This window comes from Chamaea fasciata, unplaced genomic scaffold (assembly GCF_029207755.1).
Source record: "Chamaea fasciata isolate MVZ Bird 193981 ecotype frontalis unplaced genomic scaffold, bChaFas1.0.hap1 SCAF_9, whole genome shotgun sequence".
Lineage (NCBI taxonomy): Eukaryota > Metazoa > Chordata > Aves > Passeriformes > Sylviidae > Chamaea > Chamaea fasciata.
This window is the reverse complement of record NW_027094094.1, coordinates 13,950,961-13,975,111: the sequence shown is the minus strand read 5'-3', so window position 1 is coordinate 13,975,111 and position 24,151 is coordinate 13,950,961. Positions and strand designations below refer to the sequence as shown.

Below are 24,151 nucleotides of genomic sequence, written 5' to 3'. Positions count from 1 at the left end.
CGGGCCGCGGCCCTGCGCGCGGGTGTCATGGCGGCGGCCGGGGCCGGGGCGGAGGCTCTCGCCGCCTCCGTCCGGGACTTTGTGTCCGGGCAGCAGGACAGCCGCGCCGCGGAGGTGGCAGCAGGTACCGCACGGGGGCGGGGTGGGGCGGGACTGGGCGTGGGCACGGCGGCGGGGCCGGGCTAGGCCTGAGGCGGGCGTGGGCACGGTCGGGTGTGGCGGTGTGGGGAGGGGTTTGGGAGGGAGCGTGGGGCTGCGGGGCTGGGCAGGGCAGGGTAGGGTAGGGTAGGGTAGGGTAGGGTAGGGTGGGGAGGCGCGGTGCGGCGCGGCGCGGCATGGCATGGAGCGTGTCTGTGGGTTGTGAGGCTGCCGTGCGGGGCAGGGCACGTGGGAGTGGATAGGGCCGGGCCTGCAGCTCGGAGCTGCCAGGATGTGCGGTGGGAGTGGGACAGGCGCGGGGGTGAAGGGCTCCGGGAGCGGGGCAGATGTGGGTGGCAGAGAAATCGGCAGTGGGAACAGAGCTCATGGCCTTGCTGACGGACCGTGGGAGGTGCCGGTTGCAGACTGCCCTCGCTGTGGTTTCTCCCCCTTTCCCAGCAGGGCTTTAGGCATTTGCTTTCGTCGGATAATTTATCTTTCTGCTTGGAATAGCAGTTGGGTGACTTTGTTGCATTAGGGAAGTTACAGCTTCAGGAATATGGCTTTGTAAGGATAAGATGTTACTTTTTGTGTTTGTAGGCAGTGGCTTCAGCATGTTTGGGGAAGGAGCTCGGAGGGCCGAGAAGGGCTCTCTATATATGTTACATTACACGGACAGGTAGCTTATAGACCTTTCCTAAGGCCTGATGGCTTGTGAACTGCTCTGCTGGGTCTTGGTGATGAGACGTGCTGGCAAAACAGGAAAGAAATCCAGTGGCCCATGTAACACAGAGTGAAGAAAATGCTAAGGAAATTTAGAGGAATTCACTAAACTATGTGACATTCAAGATGTTGCAGAAGGGTTGCACAGTCTCTGACATGTTTGGGATAGATGTGGGGAAGGATAACCTTAGAACTGCTGTTGTCACCTGATGTTATGTTACAGAAGTGCCTGGAGAAAGCTTTGTCTCTTGGAAGACATACAAAGAGAATTGCTCTCCACTTGCTCCCCAGCTCTTGTCATCCATGTGGCTCTTGTGACAAACCCGCCTTCACAAACAGTGGGGCTGGCAAGTGTCCTTGAGCCCCTCTGACCTCACACAGAACCATCAGAAGGGATTAAATTGCATTGTGTATCCTTGACCAAAAGGGGAGGTCTTTTCTAAGCTCATGGCCATTGTGCAATTGCTGTAACAAACACGTTGAGCTTCCCCAGTTTGTTGCTGAGGACTAAAACAGATGTGACTCGGCAAGTGGCAGAAAGGCCTTGGTGCTGTCACAGGCGGGTTGGGCTGCATGGGTCAGTGGGTGGCAGAAGGAGGCTGAATTAATCTTTCTTAAAAAATAGGGAGAGAAGGATACTGCTGTTACAGAATCCATTACACATTCCCTGTGAATGTTGTGCTTACATTTTGAGGGTATGGAGAAAGCAAGAATGGAAGGCCTCCAGAAGTGACTAACACCTAGAAAGGGCACTGAAAGGAGGACAGACCTGTCAGGAGAGAGAGCAGGTTGGTTCCAAGTAGCAATCCAGCACAGGGTAAATGACTTGCTTCTGTTAAGTCTCTGGGAACTACAGGAATCACAGAATAGTAAGGCAGCCCCTCCTGGTAAAGGGATTCAAGGTGCCCCATTAACCTTGGGGCATGTGTGCTGCTGCCAGATGTGGAGGCAGCAGTTTCAGGGGCTCACCACTGTGCCTGCTGTGCTGACGAGGCAGGTCCAATTAGCTGTGCTGGCGCTGGCCACGAGCACGCCACGCTCACAGGCTGTACCTGGGAGAGGTGGCCACACTGTGTGAGGCAAAACTGCTCACACCTGCATCCCTGAGAACACAGGGAGCTGCTGACCTCACTGTGCTGACCACAGGGAGTATCAGTACCCTGGCTGTGGTTTGACCATCACACTGCAGCTCTGTCCTGTTGAGTAGGAAACCAGAAGCTTTGTGTAGAGCTGCTTTTGATCTCTGCAGACAGAGAGAGGCAGAGCACCTGGCCACAGGGATGGCATTTGTCTCAGACTTTTTCTGTGATGGTGCAGAGGCACAAGGGCTCTTCATGAGCTTGCAGAGTGAGATATTGGGATGCTGGATGTGGAGGGGCCATCCAGGCTCTCTCTGCAGCTCACTCTGCTTTGGCTGGTGCACAGCATCTGCTTGCTGTTTCATTGTTATTCTGCAAGAAATTTTGCCAGCACATTATGGCTGTCTCTGAGGGCACCCCCAGTTCCGTCTGTGCCTGTCAGTTCTGAGACCTGCTGGGTTCTTTTTCCACATAGCTCCCCTTATCTGTTCTGTTTCTCAGTTCAGGCTCCCTCTCCCTGCTGTGCCAGGCAGGATTGAAAGCTCGGTCTCTGGAGTCAGGACTGCCTGCTGTCAGAACATCCTGTCAGAAAACACTGTCATCCCATCCCTAGAGACAGCTCTATGATGAGCAGTGTGTCTTAATACTGGAATTAACTGCTTAGGAAGAGACAGTAAATGCTTGCAACAGCAGGAGACACTAGCTGGAACAAGGCCTGGGAAAGCCCGTAATGAAAACTTTGGGCTTCTGTGGGGGTGAGTGCCCTGTCAGTTGTGTAGGTTCAGCAGGGCAGAGAGGTGAGCATGTCCCTCCAGAGTGCCCAGAAGTGCCCGTGGACAAAGACAGTGAGTCTCAGTGTCTGCCAGGTGATTTGCGTTTTTGGTGGAGGAATGCTGTTTTGTACAGGCAGAGAGTGAAGGGTGTTTTCCAGCAATGTCATTTGACACCTGAGCTGCAGGTTAGGGGTTTGAAGGTAAGGCAGTCCCTTGCCTGCCACCCCTGTCTAAGCAGAGGGCATGCACAGAGCTTTCCTTCTCAGAAGGTGCCACATGAGCAATGGGTGGCAGGAATGGAGAACCTGCCCTTCTGCCTAGGTTCTTGTAAGGTGTAGCAAGCAGGCCCTTACCAAAGCCTCCCGAGAAGTGACTCTTTCCCCAGTTGAGTTGCAAGAATATGGAGGTAGGAGGTGAATGAGGCAACCTGGCAAGGAATCTGAGTCAGCGTTGGAAATAGACTCCAGGAATCCCAGCATTTTATCTTCCTCTGACCACAAAACTGCCTTTCTCCCTGCCCTCCATCTTGGAAGAAGTTTGTGCAGCTCTTGCTCAGCACAATGTGGAGATGATGGAGTCAAGATGGGAAGCTGAGTGTCTGGGCTGCTTGTTCAGCCAGTTCTTCTCAGGAAGCACCCAGATAGCTGCCCTCTGTCTCCTCACAGCATCCCCATGTTAGAGAAGGAGGTTTTAGTATCTCAGTGGAGTGGAGCACAGCAAGACTTCTCTTAGGAGCCACACATACAGCCATACTGCAGGGAGAGGGTGAGGCAAAGTGCAGGCAAGTCCTCCCCTAGCTGTCTGTTCTCAGTCTCAGAGGTGTTTGCAGACAGGGCTGGAAGCAGCTCCACCAGTTAAGTGCACATGGCTCCTTTGGTGCTTTGGGAGGAGTCAGCACCAGCCAGCCTTCCCCACTGTGGTGCTGGGATGCTTCCCAGCATCCATCTCCAGTAACATGCCTACATATTCTCTCTGGTTCACTCTCTTTACCCTCTGTCTTTCTCCAGGGGTGAAAGATGGAACATGGACAGTGCTGCAGCTTGTGGAAGCCCTGGGGTAAGAAAAGCTTTATTATGCAAGTTGCACATTGGGTAAGGGCCTTGCAGGGGACATTTCCACAAGGAGGCATAGTTAGAAGGACAAGTGTGCTCATCCAGGATGAGCTTCAGCACTGGATGGCACATTGCAGCAGGCAGGATGTTGTCTGCTCACAGGATGGAGCTTGAACAGTGCTTTGCCCTCCCTGGACACGGGAACTCTTTGGGAAAGAGCAAGGCCAGAGCAGGTCTTGATGCTCTCCCAGGACAGAGGAGAGATGTTGTGTGGCAGGCAGCAAACTTCAGGGCACTTTTCAGCTGGGGCTGTCTGCAGCAGGAGCTGCCTGAGCACACAGCTGCACAGCACCATGTCACAAGTTGGCTGGCACTCAGCTTCTGCTTTTGTCTCCAAATTGTCATGGCCTAGGCTCATTTCTCCCAAGCTGGGGGCTGGGTTTGCCTCACTGTAAGAGGCTTTACCCTTTTTGACCCTTATGATCTTGGGAGCATGGTGCAAGAGCAATTTCTTTTGTCTCACTCGAGAACTTGGATTTCTTTTGCATGGTTCTGGGGCTGAATGCACACATGCAGCACAGATGGGGAGAGGAGTCTGTTTCCACTCTGCCAGCAAGTCAGGCATGATTGGGCCCACAGAGCGGCACCTCTTTGTTTTTGTAATGTGTCTGCTCAGGATGTGCTTCCTGCTTGGATGTGGCTGCTCACAATGGGCTTCTTGGGCTTTCTCCCCTCTTGGCATAGGTTTTGCCTGGAGAACACAGATCCCCGGACCCGAGGGCGAGGCATCCAGCTGTTGTCACAAGTCCTGCTCCAGTGTTACTCCCTGCTCCAGGAGAAGGAAGGTAAGGGCTTTTCTGACCCTTGAGTGTCTGACTAGGGACAAAGCCTGTGACATTTAAGTGTCTGTCCTGCAATTGGCAAAGGAATTAATTTAACACTGTGACAACTTTGTACATGTCTTTAAGAGTCAAAGTCCAGGGAGGGCAGGAGGCTTTGCACTGCAGCCTTTTTGCCAACCTCACCACACAGTTCAGGTCACTGTCTGAACACACCAAATCCCTGGACAGCTGGGGCCCTTGGCAGTGTGTGGGTGTTGCACACCTGGGTGTGCTCAGCGCCACGTGGGACATGTTGGGGATACATCTGTATGTCAGAATCCTTGGGTGATGATTCAGAGCAGGAAGACTGTCCTTCACACACCAAGTCACAGTGCAGCCCTGCAGCCTGACCAGGTTAATGCAGAAGGAACCCTGGGGCCTGGAGAGGAGGGAAGATCAGTGTAAGGATGACAGTCAAGTGGGAGACTGGAGTGGGGAGGGGAAGATGCCCTGTTCATGGAGGCGAGGAGAAGGTCTGCCTCTGTTAAATGCCCCTTAGCAGCTGGCTGGCAGCAGGGAAAGCCAGTAAGTGCTAACAAGCTTTGGCTTGGGGGCTTGCAGATGGGAAGCTGAACTTATGCCAGTAGGGTGGCTAGACAGTGGGCCTAGCTAGTAAGTAAGGTGGAGGAAGGGGAGGATGGAAGTAAAAGATGCTTAGTCCTTGGACTTTGGCTCTGTTTGACTAGAGGCAGGCATGGCTGAGAGCAGCTGTGCATAGAACCCTATCTACTGCAGTAGATGGAGTCAGGTGTGATGACTGATGGGAACTGGGGTGCTCTGGAGGGGCAGCCAGAAGTGGGGGAGGTACAGTGTGGATACTTGAGGAGAAAAGAGGCTCAGGGCAGCTGAGCAAGGGGAGTGAGCTGTGTTAGAGCCTCGTGTCCCTGCTCACGCAGGTAATTTCTCAAGCACTGCGTCAGGCTGCCTCCTGGGGGGCTGAGTTTCTGCAGCAGCTGTGGGCACAGGATGCTGCTAGCCGGCTCTTCCAGTCTGCTTCCTGCTACCACTCCCCAGGGCTGGGGTGTGCAGGCGCCCGTGGCCGTGACTCAGGGGCCAGGAACGTGTTGTGGAGCCAAGTGCGAGGAAGCCAGAACTGCCCCAGCCCTGTGCCCCACCCCATGACATCCTCTAGTCTCTGCTGAGCAGACTGCCACTCTGTGCTGGTGTCTGCATCCACATGTCTGGACAGGCCAGGGCAAATGCCTCTTGGGTAGCTCCAGCACTTCTGCAGCACGCAGAGGTGGCTGCTGTCCTGCTGCTGTTAGGTGTGGGCTGCTTACAAGGAGAGGGCAAAGGTGTTGGAGCCAGGTGGGTGCACCCAACAGCAGCAGTTTGTCTCATTCACCAGTGCAAGATATGCTCACTCTTAATCCATCACCTTGTGGTTGAGCTGGGGCCAGCACCCAGCAGCTGCATTTCCTAGGGCTAACACACATTGGTGTCTGTTTCTGACAGTGCTGCATCTGGTCCTGTTCTATGAGAGCCGGCTGCAGGATCATCACCTGGTGATTCCCTCAGTACTCCAGGGACTCCGAGCACTGGTGAGCTCACAGCCCCAGCCTGCAGTGCTGGGATGCATTCCAGAGCAGTGTCAGGGAGGTGCAACACCTGGGTATGAGTTGGAGCAGTGTGTCAAGCGGGGCCTGGCTGGGCTGTCAGCCCATCTGGCAATATTGCCCTGTCTCCTCTTTTCTGCCGTGCTTCTTGTAGAGGAGCCAGGGACAGGAGATTACCTTGATTTCCTGCCCTGTGGTGGTACTGGGGCAAGGATTCTCTGGCCACTCTGGGGAGCAGCACAGATGTTGGGCATCTCGTCCTGTTCTCTCTGGGGAGAGGGTGGTGAGCTCTCCCTGTTGTGGAAGAGGATCCTTCAGGCAGCTGCTGCACAGAGGCAGGAGCTCTGTTATGTGGCTGCCATCATGGTATTCTATTCTTGCTTTTCTCCTGTCCCCAGAGCATGTGTGAGGTGCTGTCCCCAGGGCTAGCAGTGTCTGTGCTCAAAGCTATCTTCCAGGAGGTACATGTGCAGGTGAGCAATGTGATTTCCTATCCTCCTGTCCTTGATCTCTGCTCCCTGTGTGTCTGGGGATGGCCTGCCTGCCCTGAGGACTGGCCACATTCAGCACAGTGCAGTGCTCCTGCAGAGCTTAGAGACAGCTTGGCTCACTGCAAGAGAGACAGACAGTAGGTGAGAATCCTGTTTGGCCCTTGTCCTCTATTTTCTCAGTCCAAAGGGAATTATTTCCTTTTGCTCCATTCTCGAGGCTGTGTTTAAGTGCCCCCAGTCCAATTCTCCTCACATTTAAGATTGTTTTTGCTGGCAGTGCCTTGGGGCAGCATGTGTGGCCCTGGTGTGACTGATAGTGCATCTATGCAGTGATGGGACCCTGTCATGTTCATGTGCCATTGCATAGGCATGTGCACACTTTGCATGTGATAAATGGATTCTCTGTGCCAGGAAGCAGCAGCTGAGCTTCTGGGAGTCCTGCTCTCTCTCTCGGGCATGTGCTGCCCGCGGGGTAGTGGGTAGCTGTGCTGCCATGTGTAGAGGATGGTTTTGACTGGTCTGCTCCTCCCTTCAGTCCTTGCTGCAGCTGGACCGCCACACAGTCTACAGCATCATCACCAACTTCATGAGCACCAGGGAGGAAGGTGAGGGGGCAGATGCCAGAGCCACTCTGGGATTGTTGAGGCTGGGTAAATGGCTCACTTTCACCTTCTCCAAGGGCTGTGTGGCTCTGCCTGGGAGACATGGAAAACGACTGTGGGGCTGGGGCAGCTCGGCTGATTTAATGCCGTGGTGTGAGGTCTGATGTCCTGCATCTGCTCATGTTCATTCTTTCTGCAGAGCTGAAAGGCCTGGGTGCCAACTTCACCTTCGGCTTCATCCAGGTCATGGATGGGGAGAAGGATCCCCGCAATCTGCTGGTGGCCTTCCAGATTGTGCGTGATCTCATTGCCAAGGATTATGCCCTGGGTGAGCTTAAACCTGCCATGCAGAGCTGTCTGGGAGACGTGTCCCTTTTCTTTGAGCTGTTGGAGGGATGGCTCTGGGGTCTGACCAGGCCTGGGGTGGTCCCTAACATGCTTTAAAAGCTACAGAGCTGGCCTGTTGTGGGTGCTAAACATAGCTGCTGTGCCTTTTTTGATCAACATCTTTGCTCACCCCCTCTCTCCTCTGTCTGCAGGTCCCTTTGTGGAGGAGCTGTTTGAAGTTACATCCTGCTACTTCCCTGTTGATTTTACTCCAGTGAGTGAGTCTGCCATATGCCACAGCCTATTCTTTATTTCTTTCTGGTGTTTTCTTAGGGGGTTGTCTCCCCTCCAGGGAATGGGATGAGAGGGTGGCCAAGGGTCTTGACTGGGCAATACCGAGCCATGAGCTGTGGTACCCAGGCTGACAGGCTGGTGCCAAGCTAGCTGCAGTGACTGGCACTGTTGCTGCCTTGCTGGAGATGAAGTGATGCAGCCTTTGCTGATGGCTGGGTTGGGATGTGGTCTGCTCTCTACTTATGTAACCTGCTCTCTGCTTCCTTTTCAGCCCCCCAATGATCCTCATGGCATCCAGAGGGAAGACCTGATCCTGAGCCTCCGGGCCGTACTGGCTTCTACACCCCAGTTTGCTGAGGTACAAAGCTCCTTGGGGATTCTTGGGCACCTCACTGTTCCCTGAGCACAGGCTGCCTTTCATAGAGCTGCAACTCCTGCTGTGACTTTGGGACGGGAACAACTGGAACCAGGAGCTTGCACTTGGCAGCCCTGTCTCCTGCTGGGGCTGGTCATGGGGAGGGTGCTGACTGACACCCTGGGAAGGGGCTGCCTATTGCAGGTACCCCTCCACTTCCGCTCTCCTGGCAGAGGCTGAACTTGCAGCCTTGCAGGGCCATGGACAAGGTGGTGCAAGGGATGGGCTGAATTTAAGTGTTTCTGTCTGCAGTTCCTTCTCCCTCTGCTTATTGAGAAGTTGGACTCGGAACTGCAAAGTGCCAAGCTTGACTCACTGCAGACTCTGGTAAGGAGACATCCCCTACTCCCTTCAGCCTACAGCTGATCTGTGGCAGTAGCAGCTGCCAGCCACTTCTGAGCTGTTCTCCCTGCCAGCCAGAGACTCTCCCTTGCAGACCCACAATTTCCAGAGTCCTGGTTTGGCCTGCATCACTCTTTCCTGGTTTTTTTGAGTGACTTGTGCAGCTCAGCATGAGCCTGCCAGGATGGGCAGTTGTCCTGGCACTGTGTCCTGGTACTGGCTTCTCTGTGATGCTTTCTCCTGGCTCCCTCTTGCAGACTGCCTGCTGTGCCATCTACGGGCAGAAGGAACTGCAGGAATTCCTTCCCAGCCTCTGGTCATCCCTGCGCAGAGAGGTGAGTACTGCAGGGCTCCACCATGGCTGGGCTTCTGCTGAGCAGGAGTTCTCAACCAGACCAGGTGAGCCCCATATCTCCCAGCAGCCCACACCTGTGACCTTGTACTGCCCCAGCTGAAAAGTGGAGGGGACAGGCCAGGCCTATCAGCATGTCTGTGTGGCTTGAATGTGCCATGCTGCACGTTCAAACTGTGGGGAAATGAGGCAGGAGTCTGAGGCCTGTGGTTGTTGTCGGCATGGAGTTCAGCTCATCCTGTGGCCTTTCCTCCAGGTGTTCCAGACAGCGAGTGAGAAGATCGAGACAGAATGCCTGACTGCACTGCATGCTCTCTCTGCCTGCCTCTCCCGCTCCGTGCTCAGCTCTGATTCTGAGGATCTGCTGGATTCCTTCCTCAGCAGCATCCTGCAAGGTAGCTAACAGAGACTTGCCCCATGCAGCCAGGCCTGAAAGCATCCTCCTAGGTAGAGATCTGCCTTCCTCTTCTCTTTCAAGTCTCTTCTCTTTCTAGTCCTCACAGCAACTTTTGCCTTCTCCAAGGTAATTGGCTGCAGGAAGGGAGGACAAGGGGATTGAGCTGCATCCGTCTCTGCTGGAACTGCACTCTCTGTGTGCTTGGAGCTGTGGGAAGCTGCTCAGCTGGGGAGGCTGTGCCGCAGCTCAGAGCTGCGCCCTGGCAGCACATCGCAGCCCCGCTATCAGCTGTGTCCCCGCACACGAGGCAGAGGAGCTGTGTGCCGGTGCAGCTGACGCCCAGCCTATCTCAGATTGCAGGCACCATCTGTGCGAGCCCGACATGAAGCTGGTGTGGCCCAGTGCCAAACTCTTGCAGGCAGCAGCAGGTGCCTCCTTCCGCACCTACCACTGCATCACCCACAGTGTCCTGCCCCTGCTGCTGGAGCAGTACACCAAGCACACACAGGTGAGGGACACCCACTTGTTCCACAGGGCCTGGGGGCAGCAGGGTGTCTAAAAGGATTCTTCCTTGGCTGTGGGTAGAGACCCCATGGGCACCCTGTGGCCTCGCAGTGCTGGGCTGAGGTGCAGCTCTGTCCCAGCAGTGGCAGTGATCTGGGTTACACCTTTGTGTCCCTGCAGAGCAGCCAGAGGAGGACAATACTGGAAATGCTGCTAGGTTTCCTGGAGTTACAGCACAAGTGGGGACATGTGGAAGAAGGTGAGGGTGGCTAGTTGCTCTGGAGGCACCTGTGTCCCACGGGCTGCTTGCTCTGACCTCACTTTCCTGAATGCTGACAGACAAGGAAAACTCACTGGCCAGTGTGGCTGCATGGTCCCTGCCATGTTCCAGGGACCCTGCATGCTTTGGTATCAAATGCAGCACCCCAGAAAGGGTCTGTCAAGTGCCGTGATGGTGGCTGTGTGGTCACAGCTAGACACAGGCAGTGATTCCATGCCCTTCTCTCTAGATGAGAGCGTCCTGTTGTCGCTCCAAGCCCCGGTTTGCTCTGTGGTGTTCTCGGCGCTGATGGATCCCAGTGTGCAGCTGCAGCTGGTTGGGATCAAGACACTGACTGTCCTGGGCTCCCTGCAAGGTTGGTGTCTTTTTTCACTTGAGACAGGGGGAGATGTCAGTCTCTTCTGAGAGACACGGTGGCTGCTGGGATATCCTTGTCTGCTGCCTGTAAGTGCACAGGAGTAGCAACAGCATGTCCTACCCAAGCAATGAGCTCCAGGGACATTTGGTCTCTCTCTCGCCTGTTTGGACATCTTGTATCTCTGGCATTTGGTGTGCTGCTGCCTTGCTGCTGTCCTGAATGAGGGGAAAGGATCCTGTCCAGTACACCAGCATCTTTGCCTTTGGCCAAGGGTAGGATTCCTCTATGTCTCTTGTTCCAGGCTTCCTGTCTTCCTCTGATCTGGAGCTGGTTGTGGATCACCTCATCCGTCTTGCTTTGCATGAGGAGGATTCCCAGAGCAGGTGAGGGGTGGGCTGGCATCACAGCAGTCACCCACACTCTGGCAGGAGGAACAAAGCCTGGCTTTGCTGCAGAGAGGGGCTGTAGTCTGAGGGAAGGCACAGGAACTCTGAACAAGATTACTATGTGGCACAAACTAGACAATTCATGGGCTGGAAATAAAGTCTGAGCCTATCAAAGCAGGGGGCTTTGCTGTGCCTACCTGAAGGGTGTAAAAGGCAAGTTGCCGAGAAATGGGGTTCTGGGGACACCTTCTGGCCAGGTCTGTGCAGCTGGTGTACAAGCAGCCCCAGATTTGCAGTCCTTGCATCACCTTTTCTACTCTTCCCCTTGGCAGTGAAGCAGCAATGGAGGCAGCTGGGTCCTTGGCCCCCACCTACCCAAAGGTTTTCTCTGGACGCATGGTACCCAGGCTTGAAGAGGAGTTGCAGTCAGGTAGATCTGGGAATGGAATTGTGACTGGTTTTGGGGCAAAGCCTTTTCCATCCCCATTGGATTTCTGCCAAGCAGTGGGGCTGTGTTATGTGGTGTAGGTTGGTGGCTGTCTTTGGGGGATTCCCAGCGCAGGCACTGTGTGCTGGCACAGGGAAAGCTGTGGCTGGTCTGGTAGCCAGCCTGTGCGTGGCCAGGATCACCCTTGTGGGAAGGAACTGCCCAGCTGCAGAGCAGGCAGAGCGCCTTGAGCCTGGCATGGGCTGGGTCTGCTGTGCTGCTTCACCACGTCTGCCCTGGCATGGTCTGGGCTCTGACTGCCCTTGGGTGGGGTGTCCCCAGGTCCCCCTCTGAGCTGTTTTTCCTCTTCAGAGCGGGAGGAGAGCTACCACAACCACCACTCCCTGCAGCAGCGCTGCCTGCAGGCCCTGGCAGCTGTGTCCACCCACACCAGCATTGTGAGGGAGACTGTCCCTGTCCTGCTACAGTATCTCCAGAAGGTGCAGAAAGGTAATGGAGCTGATGCAGGCAGAACGTGTCTGGGCAGGAGCTGCCTCTGTTACTGGTGATGGCTGGGAGAGAGCTGGAATGGCAGTGGTACAAGGAACCCACACCCTGGGCTGTGACTCCCACTGGTGGAGTGGGAGTCAGAAGAGCTGCACTGTCCTAGGATCCTGGTGCAGATCAGGGGGCTGGGTGTTGAGGCTGTTTGACTTGGTGGTAACTCTGCCCTGCAGGGACTGAGGCCAGGAATACCCAAGACATGGTCTCTGTGTGCCAGAGCCTGCACCGCGTGGCCCTGCAGTGCCAGCAGGATGCCGAGGGCTGCTGGTACTTCCACCAGACGGTTGTGCCGTGCCTGTTGGCCATGGCTGTGCAGGCAGCCATGCAAGGTAAGTGCAGGGCTGGAGTGGGAGACGGGAGAGCAGGCAACTCCCAGGCTCTCAAGGGTCCCTGATCCTGCGGTCAGTTGCTACTGCTGATGCATTTTGGCACCCATGGCCCTCAAGAGGGGCTCCAGTGCTTCCTGCCTCTGTCCCAGAGCCTTGCCCCACTCTGGTGTGGGTTCAGGGGTCTGTGCCTGCCTCATCCCTCTGAACAGCAGGCTCTAGCAAGTTCCATTCCTCCCACTACCTGCAGAGAGCACCCAGAGACTGCCAGGCAAGGCACTGCTGGAGGAAGAGGTGCTGGCTGCCATGATCCCAGTCATCAGTGCTGCCACCACTCACCTGAGCCCTGAGTAAGTGAAGCTGGGGTAGGAAACTGGGTGCTCCATTGTACGGAGGAAGCAGGCTCCCTGCATGCCCCCTGCTGCTCTCTGTGCACGGTGACCCTGTGCGTTCTGGGAGGTCTCCAGTGACCTTTCCAGAGCAGCACATTACTGTGTCTTTTTTCTCCTAGGCTGGCTGCCCAGAGTGTGTCTCATGTGGTGCCCCTCTTTCTGGATGGAGAGGTCTCCTTCCTGCCCCAAAACAGTTTTCCCTGTTCCTTCCAGCCTTTCGGGGTATGTTTGATGATTGGGGCTGGGGCACCAGAATGGGCTGGGAATGAGGATGTTGGCACAGGCTGGCAGAAAGGACTGTGATGACATGGACACTGTTCTTCCCTTGCAGGATGGAGAGTGCTTGGAGGCACAGAGACGCCTGGTCGCCCTCCTCATGGCCTTCGTCTGCTCCTTGCCCCGCAATGTACGTTGATGGGAAGCAGGGTGGAGAGGAGCCCTGCCCAAGCACCCTCTAGCTTCTGTCCACACCAAGCTCCAGGGACAGACAGAGGGAGCAGCTGCAGCCCTGGACCATAGCACATTCTGTATCTCTTCCAGGTGGCAATCCCTCAGCAGGAATGGCTGCTCCGGGAGCTGCTGGCATTGAGTTGTTCCTGCAACTGTCCCTTCACAGCCACCACAGCTGCCAAGTGCTTTGCAGGGCTGGTGAACAAGCACCCAGCAGGTAAGGGGGCTGGGGCAGATGACAGGTGTCCCTACCCACTGCTGCCAGGGGGAATGGCTCAGCTTGTCCCTTCCATCCCCAGGGCAGCAGCTGGATGAAATCCTGCAGCTTGCAATGAACAGGATGGAGCCCAGCCTTGCGGAGGGGCCCCGCCGAACACAGGCACTCACCTTGCTGCTCTGGGTAAGGCCTGCCCTGGATAATGGGGCAGGGGAGCTGGGGGACTCAGCCTGGCACTGACTGCTTTGCCTGCACAGGTGACCAAAGCCTTGGTGCTGCGCTACCACCCCCTGAGCTCCTGCCTGACAGACAAGGTAGGTGGTGGTGGGGCTGTGTGATGTCTAAGAAACCTGCCTTGCTTCCCCATGGCTGGCTGGGGACCCCCAGCAGCAGGGCTCTGTGTCTCAGGGCTCTCTCCCTCGCAGCTGCTGGGTCTGCTGGGTGACACGGAGCTGGGCCCTGCCGCAGCCGATGGCTTCTCCCTGCTCATGGCCGAGTCCCCAGATGTACTGCACAAGGGCTGCCACGCTGACGTGCGCATCATGTTCCGCCAGCGCTTCTTCACTGACAATGTCCCCAAGCTGGTGCAAGGCTTCCATGGGGCTGGCCCTGGTGAGTGCCCACCCCCAGCCCAGCCTCACCACACCTGAGCCTTTAGCCAGGGGACCTGAGCCAGCATCCCCTCCTTCTGCAGGCTGCTTGTAACCATCTCTGCTCTCCACAGACGTGAAGGCCAATTACCTGAAGGGCCTGTCCCATGTACTCAACCACCTCCCCAAACCTGTGCTGGTGACAGAACTGCCCACGGTAAGAGCCAGCCTGGGTGGCAGGCAGAGTGAGCTGTGACAATAAGGAGTGCATGGTTTGGGGTTACTCATTGCTCTTGTGTTCTCCCTCTCTCTGCAGCTGCTGTCCCTCCTGCTTGAGGCCTTGTCCTGCTCAGATCGTGTAGTACAGCTCTCCACACTGAGCTGCCTCCACCCACTGCTGCTCGAAGCTCCCCAGGTCATGAGCCTGCATGTCGACACACTGGTCACCAAGTTCCTCGACCTCACCTCCAGCCCCACCATGGTGTGTGCATCCCCTCCTCCCTCCCTGCTGTGCCCTTCTTTCCTGCCCTGTGTGCTGCCCTCATCCCTGTCTGTTCCAGGCTGTCCGCATCGCTGCCCTGCGCTGTGCCCATGCCCTCACCAGTCTGCCCACAACAGTGGTAAGTTCTTCTGCAGCCTCCTGCTGCCTGCTCCTGCGTGTAGAGGGGCAAGGAGGTCCCAAACCTCCTGGGGGGCAGCCAGCATCCATTTCTCTCATGAAGAGCCCCTTCTGTCCTACAGCTGCTCCCATACAAAGGCCGAGTTATCCGAGCACTGGCCAAGCCTTTGGATGACAAAAAGAGGCTGGTGCGGAAGGAAGCAGTGGCAGCACGCGGAGAGTGGTGAGTGCATGGAAGCAGCTGCTGAGGGGGTGTACCAGCATGTAGGGGACGTGGCTGATGGCACCATCTCTGTTCCTGCAGGTTCCTGCTCGGGAGCCCAGGCAGGTGAACACCCTGTGTCCCCTCCCTGTGCTGACCAACAGTCTGACCAGCGCCTCACTAAGCCACCAAGTCATCCAACCGATGCTACAGACCCTCTGGATCCTCAGAGCCCAGGACTGCCCTGAGTGCTAGGGCTGGAACATGCAGGCCAGCAGACAGCACCCCTCGCTGCAGTCCCTTCCCACCACCCACAGCAGGGAAGGAGCTGTGCTGCTGGTGGCCTGCCCACCCTCTGCTGCAACCAGGGACAATGATGGACTGCCCCCACCACATTTGAGTGGAGAGGACAGGTCTGTGCACACGTGTGGTGACAACCCATGTGCCAGAAGAATAAATATATCTGTTTTGATAATGCTCTGAGGGTCTCCATGCAGCTCAGGCTCGGTCCTCAGTGCTCTTCCATATGTTGAGAAGCTTAAGCTATGCTGCTGGTTACAGGCCCTTCCTCCTCTTTTAACATTGTGGTCCCTCTTCTCCCATCCCCAGAGGTCCATGTCCCCCACAAGATAACAAAAACAGACTCCCTTAAAAAAAACCAGTATTTAGTAGATGGTCTTAAAAAGACTCCCCGGGAGCACCTGGGGAATGTTGGTGCCATCCTCTACGCCCAGCCCTTCAGAGAGCTGAGCTGGGCCAGTGCTGGCTCGTACCTGTGCTGAGGGCAGCACTGCCAGCTGGAGCAGGGAGCAGCAGCTCTGCCACCTTGCCCCTGGGCTGCCTGCAGCCACCAAGAGCCAAGAGGGCAGGCATCCAGGCACCAACACTGTCATAGAGTTTCCTATGGCTCTGGCTCCGGTCAGCAATGTGTGCCAGCCTCCTGCCAGGCACTTTGGCCACAGGAAGCTGCAGCAGCGGAGCAGGTCCCCCATGCGCTCCCTGCCTGTGGGAAGGATATCCAGAGCACAGGGCCTCAGATTGCCAGGAGTGGCGCGCGTTGCTCCGTCACACAGGGAGGCAGGTCCCAGCTCAGGCCCGTCCCGTGGGGCAGGTGAGGAGAGGGCAGCAGGACACGAGTGAGCCAGTGCCTGTGGGGAAAGTGAGGCCACAGCCAAAAGGTGAAGTCTTGGTGCTTCTCAGCTCTGAGGAACCACATCCTGAACTGCCACAATGGCTGAAGTCCTCAGCTGAGATTCTCCTGGCCAAGGTGTGCTGGGCAGGCCACCCTGTCACCAGACAGGGTTCCTGAAGCACAAGGCCAATGATGTTCAGGTCTTCCATGCCTTACACAGCCCAGTGCATTGCAGAGTGTAGGATCAATGTTCACTGTTGTCCTCTCCCCCAGCAGCCCAAGGAGAGCTGCTGTAGTCCCTACAACCCCAAGAGCTGCTGAACCACCACCTTCTAAGGCAGGGGCTTCCCCAGGATTTTACCTTGGCACATCCACACCAAGGAACACCTTCCAATTATCCCAGCTGCCGTAACTGTAGGGGTTCCTGAAGACCTGCAGGACAGAGACAGGCACATCACATCTGGCTCTGCCCCAGCCAGCCCCCATGCTGTGGGATATGCTCACCTTGCCCTTCTTCTGCAGTCTCTGCCTTTCTTTTCTGTTGATGTGCCGTTCGATGCTCGTTTCCCCACGGGTAATGAGGGCAGCATGCCACAGCGTGAGGGCACCCAGGGCCAGTGCAACCGAGCTGGGTATGACAAGGGACAGCAGGTGGAACACAGGCCTTCCTTCCCTGGTGCTGCAGCTGGTGGGGGCTGAGACTGCCTCCCCACACCCACAACTGCATAAGTGGGTCGGCTTGTCTAATCTCCTGTGACAGACACAAAATCTCTCCTCTGTGGCCCAAAGGCAGCTGGCAGGGCAGTGACATCTGCACTAGAGTGAGCAAGCCCAGCTACAGGCAGGTAGATGGCAAGCAGTGTCACAGGCTTCACTCTGTTTTCCCCAGCCCCTGGGCCCCCTCACCTGCACAGGACCCAGAGGTAGACCACGCTCTTGTGGAAAGCTCGCTGGCGGAAGGAGAAGGTGGGTGGTGGAGTCTGGTAGTATGTCTGAAAAAGGACCAGATGGGGAGGATTACCCAAACTGCTTTGTAGCTTGAAGCCAGACAGGAATTGCTGCACCCCTCCCTGCTGCAGAGCTTGGACACCAAAAAAGGATTGGAACTAATGCAACAGCTAGGGTGAGGGGGAGGCAGCCTGCGACAGCCACGAGACAGACAGACACCCAGAGCTGGCACAGGTGTGAGGAACAGTGGGCTGGAGGAAAGGGGCCAGGGAGCAGCCATGGGACTGGTTAGGACACTGCAGCTCGTGGTCAGGGAGAGATGTGTATGCAGTGCTGCAGCTTCACCAGGAGACCACGGCCTGAGCAGCACATGCCAAGAAGCTGTCACCAGCCCAAGCCCCTGGAAGCTGGGTGCACAGAGGCAGACCCCAAGCTGCTGGAGGCACTGTCCATAGCAGAGCTGCCTGACCAGCCCCAGCTCACTGACACATGAGACGAACACGGGGGCTGGTTCTGATGTGGGGTGCTCCTTGAGAGCAGAGCCCCACGCAGGACCCAGCCTGCAGGGCAGCTCTGCTCCACACTGCCTGGAGCAGCTGTGAGGGCAGGGATGTCCCACCTGGTTGGCAGCCACCTGCAGTCTCTCCTTCTCAAGCAGTTTCATTCTCTAGGGGGACGGAAAACAGGGCACCAGTTACGTGTCTCAGAGGAGCGGGACAGGGACCCTTCCCCTCACACCCACACAGGACCAGAGCAGCTGGGGGCCTCGCAGGAAAAGGAAGAGGGGAAGCAAAGTCACTATATAGCCAGGCCTGGCCCAGCCTCGCTCTGCAAGCTCAGCCTGGGGAAGCCAGGCAGTCTTGGCACATGGCAAGAGAGGCCGCTCACCTCGATGGCTGTGTAGGCATCCCGGAACATCTCCCAGCCACTGATGCTGCAGTAAATGCAGCCCATGGTCATGAACAAGCAGAAGGAGAAGAAGTAGCGGTGGTTGTAGTGTCCCACACAGTTGTTTAGCCAGGCTGCCTCTGGGGTTAAGGGTACATAACTGTGACAGACCATGGGTCCAAACCCAACCCAGGGACCAGGGTGGTTCTTCTGGGCCCTGCTCCCCTCACCCATTCCTATGTTGGCTGTCTCCTAGAGAGAAGGGACTGGGAGAGAACGGGGAAGCAGGGCTGGTTCACCCCCAGGAGTGTGCCACTGGTTAGTACAGCAGAAGGATACGGCAGTGGTGGTCCATCTTCAGCACGCACCTGGGAGAGAGGAGACCAGTGCCAGTGTCAGAGCCAGTGCAAGTGCTATGCTTGGGAGGGGACAAGCACCCCCCAGCCCTTCAGGCTACAAGCAACAGGGCAAGGAGGTGGCAGAGCAGAGGAGAAGGGCCCCTGTCTCACACTGGGGCAGGGAGTGAGGAGCAGAGTTTCAAAGGCTGCCCCTGGCAGAGGGAGGGTGCCTTACCTGTTACAGATGCTGCAGTGGTGGGTGCGAGCTGGCTTAGGGGCAATACATTTCCTGCAGATGGACACACCAGTGAGGTCGTTCTTGGCCTGTGCACATGTCAGAAGAGATTTGTGCATCTTAAACTTGCATCTCACATTCCTGCTCTCCCCTGTGCCTACCCACTGCCTCTCCACTCTGCACTGCCCAGCCTAGCTTCCCCAGTTCAGAGGCATCCTGCAACAACATCACCAGGCTGTTCCCAGTGACCATCTGTAGCTGGTCCCCAGTGTCCAGCTGTGAGAAGTTGTGCTGCTGCTTGGTCCCTCACCTGTGGTGGGTGCCCAGGTGAAGTGGTGATAGCCATGTAGTAGTGGAAGACAATCATGATGAGGTTCCAGTGTCCATAGGCAAGATGCCAGCATATCCAGGCAGGTGTGTAGGTCTGCAGGATGAGGGGCAGCAGGCAGATGTACACAATGGCCACAATAGAGCTCGTCAGCCCAATCACTAGTGCCACAAACACCTAAAGGAAAAGAGCCTGGGTCACTGGAGTGGGCAGCGCCTGCCCCTTGCTGCCTGGGGAGAGGCAAGGGCAGGACAGAGCCAGAGGAAACCAATCTGAACCACACACTGAGGTCCCAGCTTCCTGCCTGAAGCACAGGCAGCACACCTGCCCCAGCACCACATGTACCCTGCCCAGTGAGGGGGACTCACCACACCAAACCACCGGGTGACATGGTCCACCAGCCAGTAGACGGGCTCGAAGAGAGAGTCAAGCACCACATCGCCGTTGGTAAAGGAGTTGTAGAGCAGGGAGCGGAGGCAGAGGTGTCCGTAGTGCCACAGCTGCTCCGCCTGCCGCACCAGCTTGAACCGCCGCCGCCGGCCCAGCCGCAGGCACTTGAGGAGCAGACGCATCACCGCGGCAAACATCCGCTGCCGGCTCCTCATCCCCGCCACACCACGCCTGGGGGGACAGGAGCTCGGCGTGGGCAGGCCACCCTGCTGCCTGGATGTCCCTCGGGAAGGCTTTCCCCTCCCTGACGTGCTGATGCCAGTGGTGCAGCTCCCTGAACTGACAAGGATGCTGAGCTGGAGAAGCTGAGCCCGGGCTCCTGGAGGCTGCGGGGCCGCTGTCGCCGGGATGTCTCTTTGCATGGAGCAGGGGGCACAGGCCCCTCAGCATCTGGGCTCAGGTGCTCTCTGGTCCCATCTCGTCTTTCCCAGCGGGGAGGGGGCCGGGGGAGTGACACGGTGAGTCTGACTCAGAGGAAACCAGAGAAGGCATGAGCATCCAGGATGCTGGGCCATTTCCAGGGATGATTTCAGCCCTTCTCAACATGTTCACGAACTGGGGAATCCACACAAGGAACAGGTGGAGGTGCCAGTACAGGATTACACCTCCTCCCCTAGTCCCTTCTTAACCCCAAAAAGCAGGATGTGACTTCTCTTCACCTCAACTTCTGGACCAAGTTGCAGAGGCCACCCTTCCAACCTCACCTCCTCACTCCAAGAGTCCCAACACTTTCCCCTTCTCCTCGCCTGGATCCTTGAACAGTGCCACACACCAGCAAACAAGAGGCCCAGGGACAGCCTTGAGCCAGTGCTCCCCTGCCTGCTGAGCCCCTTGTCCTGCCCAAGAGCTTTGCTGGGAGTGACGAGGAACCCGATCTGGCCCAGCACATGGGAAAACGATCTGCAGGGCTGGGGCCCCCAGGCATCCGTGCAGGCAACACCCATCAATATTAAGCAGCGAGGCTGCCCCAGGGTCCTGCCAAGGCACGTTCTGAGCCTGGGCCAAGCACTTGCCTTAGTCTGGTGCCAGAGCTCAGAGTCCCTCCCGCGGGGATCGTCTCTCTGCGTGCTGTGCCCACCAACACAGCACCTGGAGAACAGCAGGGAGGGTGAGGGCAGAAGCTGCAGCATCCAGATGGGCTACCCCAAGGAGCCAGGGCTCTCCTCCACTCTGTCTGAGGAGGGTGAGGTGGACCCTAAAGTTGGGATCTGTTGGATATGAGGACCCCAGACCCAGCAGCCCATTCCAGGTCACAGGCATGGCTCCTGTCCAGACTTTCTATGCCCTGGTATGGGAGAGGTGGGATATGTAAATGCCTGCATCACCCTCTTCTCCACATTTCCCCTTTGGCTTGCAAAGAGCTTTTCCTTGAAACTCAGCAGATGCAAAGCAGAGCAATAACTTCCTGCTGTGCAGCCTTTGGGTGGCACACATCCCTATGCTGTCAAGTGTGGTAAAAGACAAAACACTGCAGCCTGAAGCAGGAGTTTTGAGGTCAGCCCTTTCTTCCAAAGACACAGCACCTTCCTGCCCCCCAGAGAAGCTTCCTCACCTACAACAGCGGCAGCTGTCGGGCAGGGAACCCACAGGGGAGGCAGCCAGCTTCCAGAGAAAGACCCACTGCCCCCAGACACCTGCCCAAAGACAGCAGCACAATCACAGAGATGAGGCTCCAGCAGAGCCACACAACTTTCCCCTGCCCAGCTGGGCACTGGGCTCCAGCCCTCACCCTGCCCATGGCCGTCCCCACGCGCCAGCGGGGCACGGAGCCCATGGGAATGGGACAGCAACCACCAGCAGACAAGAGCACTGGCAACATCACAGCCGAGGGGTGGGGAACTTTGGGTTTGGCCCCACCCCAGCAAAGACGAGGCCTTCCCCTGCCAGGTCCAGGCACCCAGGCGCAGTCCTGTGGCACCCTCCGGTGGCTCCACAGCGCCCGGCTCCCCCGGTTCCGTAGCACCCAGCCCCACAGCGCCAAGACACTTTCCGGAATTTAGCCCCATCCTCAAAGGCTGCCCACGCCAGCAGCCCCACCGCATCCAGCCCCGTAACAGCCGGGTCTCCCTGCCCCGCAGTATCCCGGCCCCTCCAGACCAGCAGCATTCCCCCCCTGCCTCCCATCCCAAGTGCATCCCCAGGGCGACAGACCCCACTGCCCCCCGGGTCCGCACCAGCACCTCCTGCTCCACAGCACACGAAGCATCCCCCATCGCCTCCCGGCCCCCGCGCTCCCCGCCCCAGAGCACCTCCGTATCGCCGCCCAGCCCCACGGCAGCCACAGCCCCTACAAGCCCGCAGCCTCTCGCAAGGCCCCGACTCCCCGCCCGGCGCCGCCGACCTGGGCCCGCCGCCCGCCGCCTCCATGCCCGGGCCCCGCCGGCCCACGGGCAGCGCCCGCGCACGGCATGCCGGGAGCACCGTCTGCCGTCACTGGACTACAGCTCCCAGCAGGCCTCACAGAAGGTAGGAGAGAACCAATAGCCGCGACGCTTACAGCGCAGTGTTGACATCTGGAACCAATAGGGTGAGGGATTTCTGGTGAAGCCTTGTCGATAGCGAGCATGGCGCCTCCCGCCCGCTACTGCATCCCTGGTGAGTGCGGCCCGGGGCGGTCCGGGGCTCCTGGGACTGGGGCTGCGGCTGCTACTGCCCGCAAAGGGGACGCGATGGCTTAGGACAGGAGTACGGGACGAGGCATTGCGGAGGGGCTTGCCCCGGGGATGTCCCGCACTGGGCCAGCTGGGAGCGAGCGTGGTGCTCGGAGCGGTCCGGGGCCCGGGATGCCCCGGCAGCCCCTGAGCCCCTGTGTCGCAGGTGAGCGGCTCTGCAGCACAGAGGAGGCCACGGCTGGTAGCGGGACCTACACTCGTCACGGCTTCATCTTCTCCTCGCTGGCTGGCTGCCTGGAGAGGAAGAGTGAGGACAACGAGGTGAGCGCGGCCGCAGCACGGATGCTCCTCCCCAGGCTGAGTGCTGTGCGCCCAGGCTGCACGGCCTCCCTGGAGACTGGGCTGCGGCGGGGAACTGGACTCTGATGGGGTTCGGCTGGTGATCCTGTGCACGAGTTGTGCCCTGTGCTGACCCGCGTGTCTTGTCCTGCAGCTGCCCGTGGTGTCGGTGGTGAGAGACAGCGAGTCCCAACTCCTGCCCAACGTGGGGGCTGTGGTGACATGCAAGGTAGGGCGCTGGAGCGCTGCGTTGACAAACTGCACCGCCTCGACTCTGTCTCCTACTGAGCTTTGTTCCTGCACACGGATAGGGTGGGGTGAGGAGTCCCTGGGCTTCTTAGTCCCCTCTGTACAGCTCCCGCAAAAGCAGGGGCAGCTCAGGGGCTCCCTTGAGTCCCTCACAAAGAAAGTGGATATTGGCATGAGGGACACTTGCCCTGAGACTCAGGTGGGCTTTAGGGGAGGATTTTCTTTGCTCTCCTTCCATAACTCTTTCTGGGGCAGGGAGCGTGCAGGTCAGTGCTTCAAGCAGCTTGGAGAAAGGATGGCACAGACCAGGGATTAGTTTCCTACATTCCTGGTGGAGGGAGAGGGACTGGGATCACTGCAGGTTTCAGCCTTATTCTGGTGCCTCAAATTGCACAAGTATCATTTTCCTCACCTGGCCTGCTGCCAGGTGTCCCACCATTGCTTGGTCACAGAGACGAGGAGGCCAAGTGAGACCTGAGCTCCCCATGCAACCCTGCTTGCTCCCTGCCCTTTTCCTGCCTGGAGCACTGATTCTCCTTTTCCTACATGCAGGTCTGCAGTATTAACTCTCGCTTTGCCAAGGTGCACATCCTGTATGTTGGCTCCACGCCGCTGAAATCCACCTTCCGAGGCACCATACGGTAGGGAAAAGGTTAGGATCCCCCCCCCCTTCAGGGGAAGGAAGGTTGTTGTGGGCAGTGCAGCTGGCTGCCCTGAGCTGGAGCTCTGCCCTGAGCACTGGGCTTGTGTCCAGCAGGTTCTGGCAAGCACCCAGGGAGGCTGGGGCAGCTTCTGCCACAGGCTGTTGAGTCGTCTTTGCTCGTTGGCACTAAGATGCCTCCATCTCCTTTTTCAGGAGAGAAGATATCCGAGCCACAGAGAAGGATAAGGTCAGTGAGCCCCTGCCAGTAACCGTTGTACACCCATCGCCCTTCTGCATGTGGGGGCCCTGTGCCCCACTGACAGCTCCCTGGCAGTGTGGGGCATTGCCTGCTCTCTCCTGTGCAGGTAGAAGTGTACAAGAGCTTCCGCCCCAGTGACATCGTCCTGGCCAAAGTTGTATCCTTCCCCCTCAGGGACAGTGGGTTGGCTCAAGCTCCCTTGTGGAAATCTTTCCCTTAACTCCTGTCCATCCAGATCTCCCTGGGGGACGCACAGTCCAACTACCTGCTGAGCACAGCAGAGAATGAGCTGGGCGTGGTGGTGGCACGGAGTGAGGCAGGTAGGGACAGGACAGGGTCTGGACTGAAACAGTCCTGCCTCATCCCTGCCTTAGGGGCAGCTGATGCAGCTGCTTCCCTCTCCACATGGAGGAATGAAAGTTTGGGAAGGAGCAACCCTGACATAATGTGTCCCCAGGGGTGCAGATGGTGCCCATCAGCTGGTGTGAGATGCAGTGCCCACGGACACACACCAAGGAGTTCCGTAAGGTGGCCCGGGTGCAGCCTCAGTTCCTGCAGACGTAACGCCTGAGGGGGGCAGGGGGCTGCAGGACTGGGGCCTGTGGAGCCACAGCAGCCCCTGGGCTCCCACCTCCTTCACAGGTCCTGGCAGGACAGGTTTCCTACTTGTGGATAATAAATATTTTTCAAGAGCGCCGTGCTTTATTCTTTACAGTGAGTCTGGGAGCCAAGGCTGCCTGTGGCACTCTGGTCTGGCTCCTGCAGCACAGCAGGTGAGAAAAGAGCTTCCAAAGCACCAGGGGCAGAAGGAAGCATGTCTTCCCTGCTGGTGAAGGTGATGGAGTAACTTTGTTGCAGTGAGGGCAGCAGCCCAGAGCCCTGGGCTGTGCTGGGCACTCATCTCACCAGGTTGACTCCACACTGGAGTCAAGCCTGGAGCACAGCCTGTCTCAGCACACCACTAATCAGCGTGGGCGGGCTGTGGCTGAGAAC

The 24,151-nt window shown here is 57.6% G+C and overlaps 3 protein-coding genes across 9 annotated transcripts; 2 read left to right on the top strand and 1 right to left on the bottom strand.

Moving 5' to 3' along the window:
* The first annotated feature begins 2 nt into the window (after positions 1–2).
* Positions 3–14,968, top strand: MMS19 (MMS19 homolog, cytosolic iron-sulfur assembly component). Of its 2 annotated transcripts, none has more exons than XM_066191089.1 (31): positions 3–124; positions 3,721–3,769; positions 4,510–4,610; positions 6,102–6,187; positions 6,601–6,675; positions 7,229–7,298; positions 7,495–7,623; positions 7,835–7,896; positions 8,188–8,274; positions 8,584–8,658; positions 8,931–9,008; positions 9,282–9,420; positions 9,776–9,930; positions 10,107–10,185; positions 10,436–10,561; positions 10,866–10,947; positions 11,283–11,380; positions 11,750–11,887; positions 12,115–12,270; positions 12,518–12,617; positions 12,779–12,881; positions 12,991–13,065; positions 13,200–13,326; positions 13,409–13,509; positions 13,584–13,640; positions 13,752–13,938; positions 14,051–14,133; positions 14,233–14,397; positions 14,477–14,536; positions 14,658–14,758; positions 14,840–14,968. In XM_066191089.1, the coding sequence occupies exons 1-31, from the start codon at positions 28–30 to the stop codon at positions 14,865–14,867; spliced, it is 3,069 nt and encodes a 1,022-aa protein (XP_066047186.1). In that variant the 5' UTR covers positions 3–27; the 3' UTR covers positions 14,868–14,968. The 2 variants fall into 2 exon arrangements, with proteins under 2 accessions (XP_066047186.1, XP_066047185.1); XM_066191088.1 differs by lacking the exon at positions 3–124 and adding an exon at positions 2,535–2,806.
* A 720-nt stretch (positions 14,969–15,688) lies between these two features.
* Positions 15,689–21,436, bottom strand: ZDHHC16 (zinc finger DHHC-type palmitoyltransferase 16). 5 transcript variants are annotated; one of them, XM_066191090.1, is made up of 10 exons: positions 21,398–21,436; positions 18,975–19,520; positions 18,589–18,783; positions 18,279–18,367; positions 18,045–18,073; positions 17,706–17,839; positions 17,437–17,484; positions 16,776–16,861; positions 16,231–16,497; positions 15,689–15,885 (listed from the first exon to the last, which is right to left on the bottom strand). In XM_066191090.1, exons 2-10 carry the CDS (start codon positions 19,416–19,418, stop codon positions 15,771–15,773), a joined length of 1,407 nt encoding a protein of 468 aa, XP_066047187.1. In that variant the 5' UTR covers positions 19,419–19,520; positions 21,398–21,436; the 3' UTR covers positions 15,689–15,770. The 5 variants fall into 5 exon arrangements, with proteins under 5 accessions (XP_066047187.1, XP_066047192.1, XP_066047188.1 ...); XM_066191095.1 differs by having other exon boundaries at positions 18,975–19,227; positions 21,398–21,429; XM_066191091.1 differs by lacking the exon at positions 21,398–21,436 and adding an exon at positions 20,070–20,704.
* A 151-nt stretch (positions 21,437–21,587) lies between these two features.
* Positions 21,588–23,851, top strand: EXOSC1 (exosome component 1). 2 transcript variants are annotated; one of them, XM_066191087.1, is made up of 8 exons: positions 21,588–21,651; positions 21,874–21,989; positions 22,162–22,236; positions 22,809–22,897; positions 23,113–23,146; positions 23,265–23,315; positions 23,394–23,478; positions 23,616–23,851. In XM_066191087.1, exons 1-8 carry the CDS (start codon positions 21,621–21,623, stop codon positions 23,720–23,722), a joined length of 588 nt encoding a protein of 195 aa, XP_066047184.1. In that variant the 5' UTR covers positions 21,588–21,620; the 3' UTR covers positions 23,723–23,851. The 2 variants fall into 2 exon arrangements, with proteins under 2 accessions (XP_066047184.1, XP_066047183.1); XM_066191086.1 differs by lacking the exon at positions 21,588–21,651 and having other exon boundaries at positions 21,690–21,989.
* The last annotated feature ends 300 nt before the right edge of the window (positions 23,852–24,151 follow it).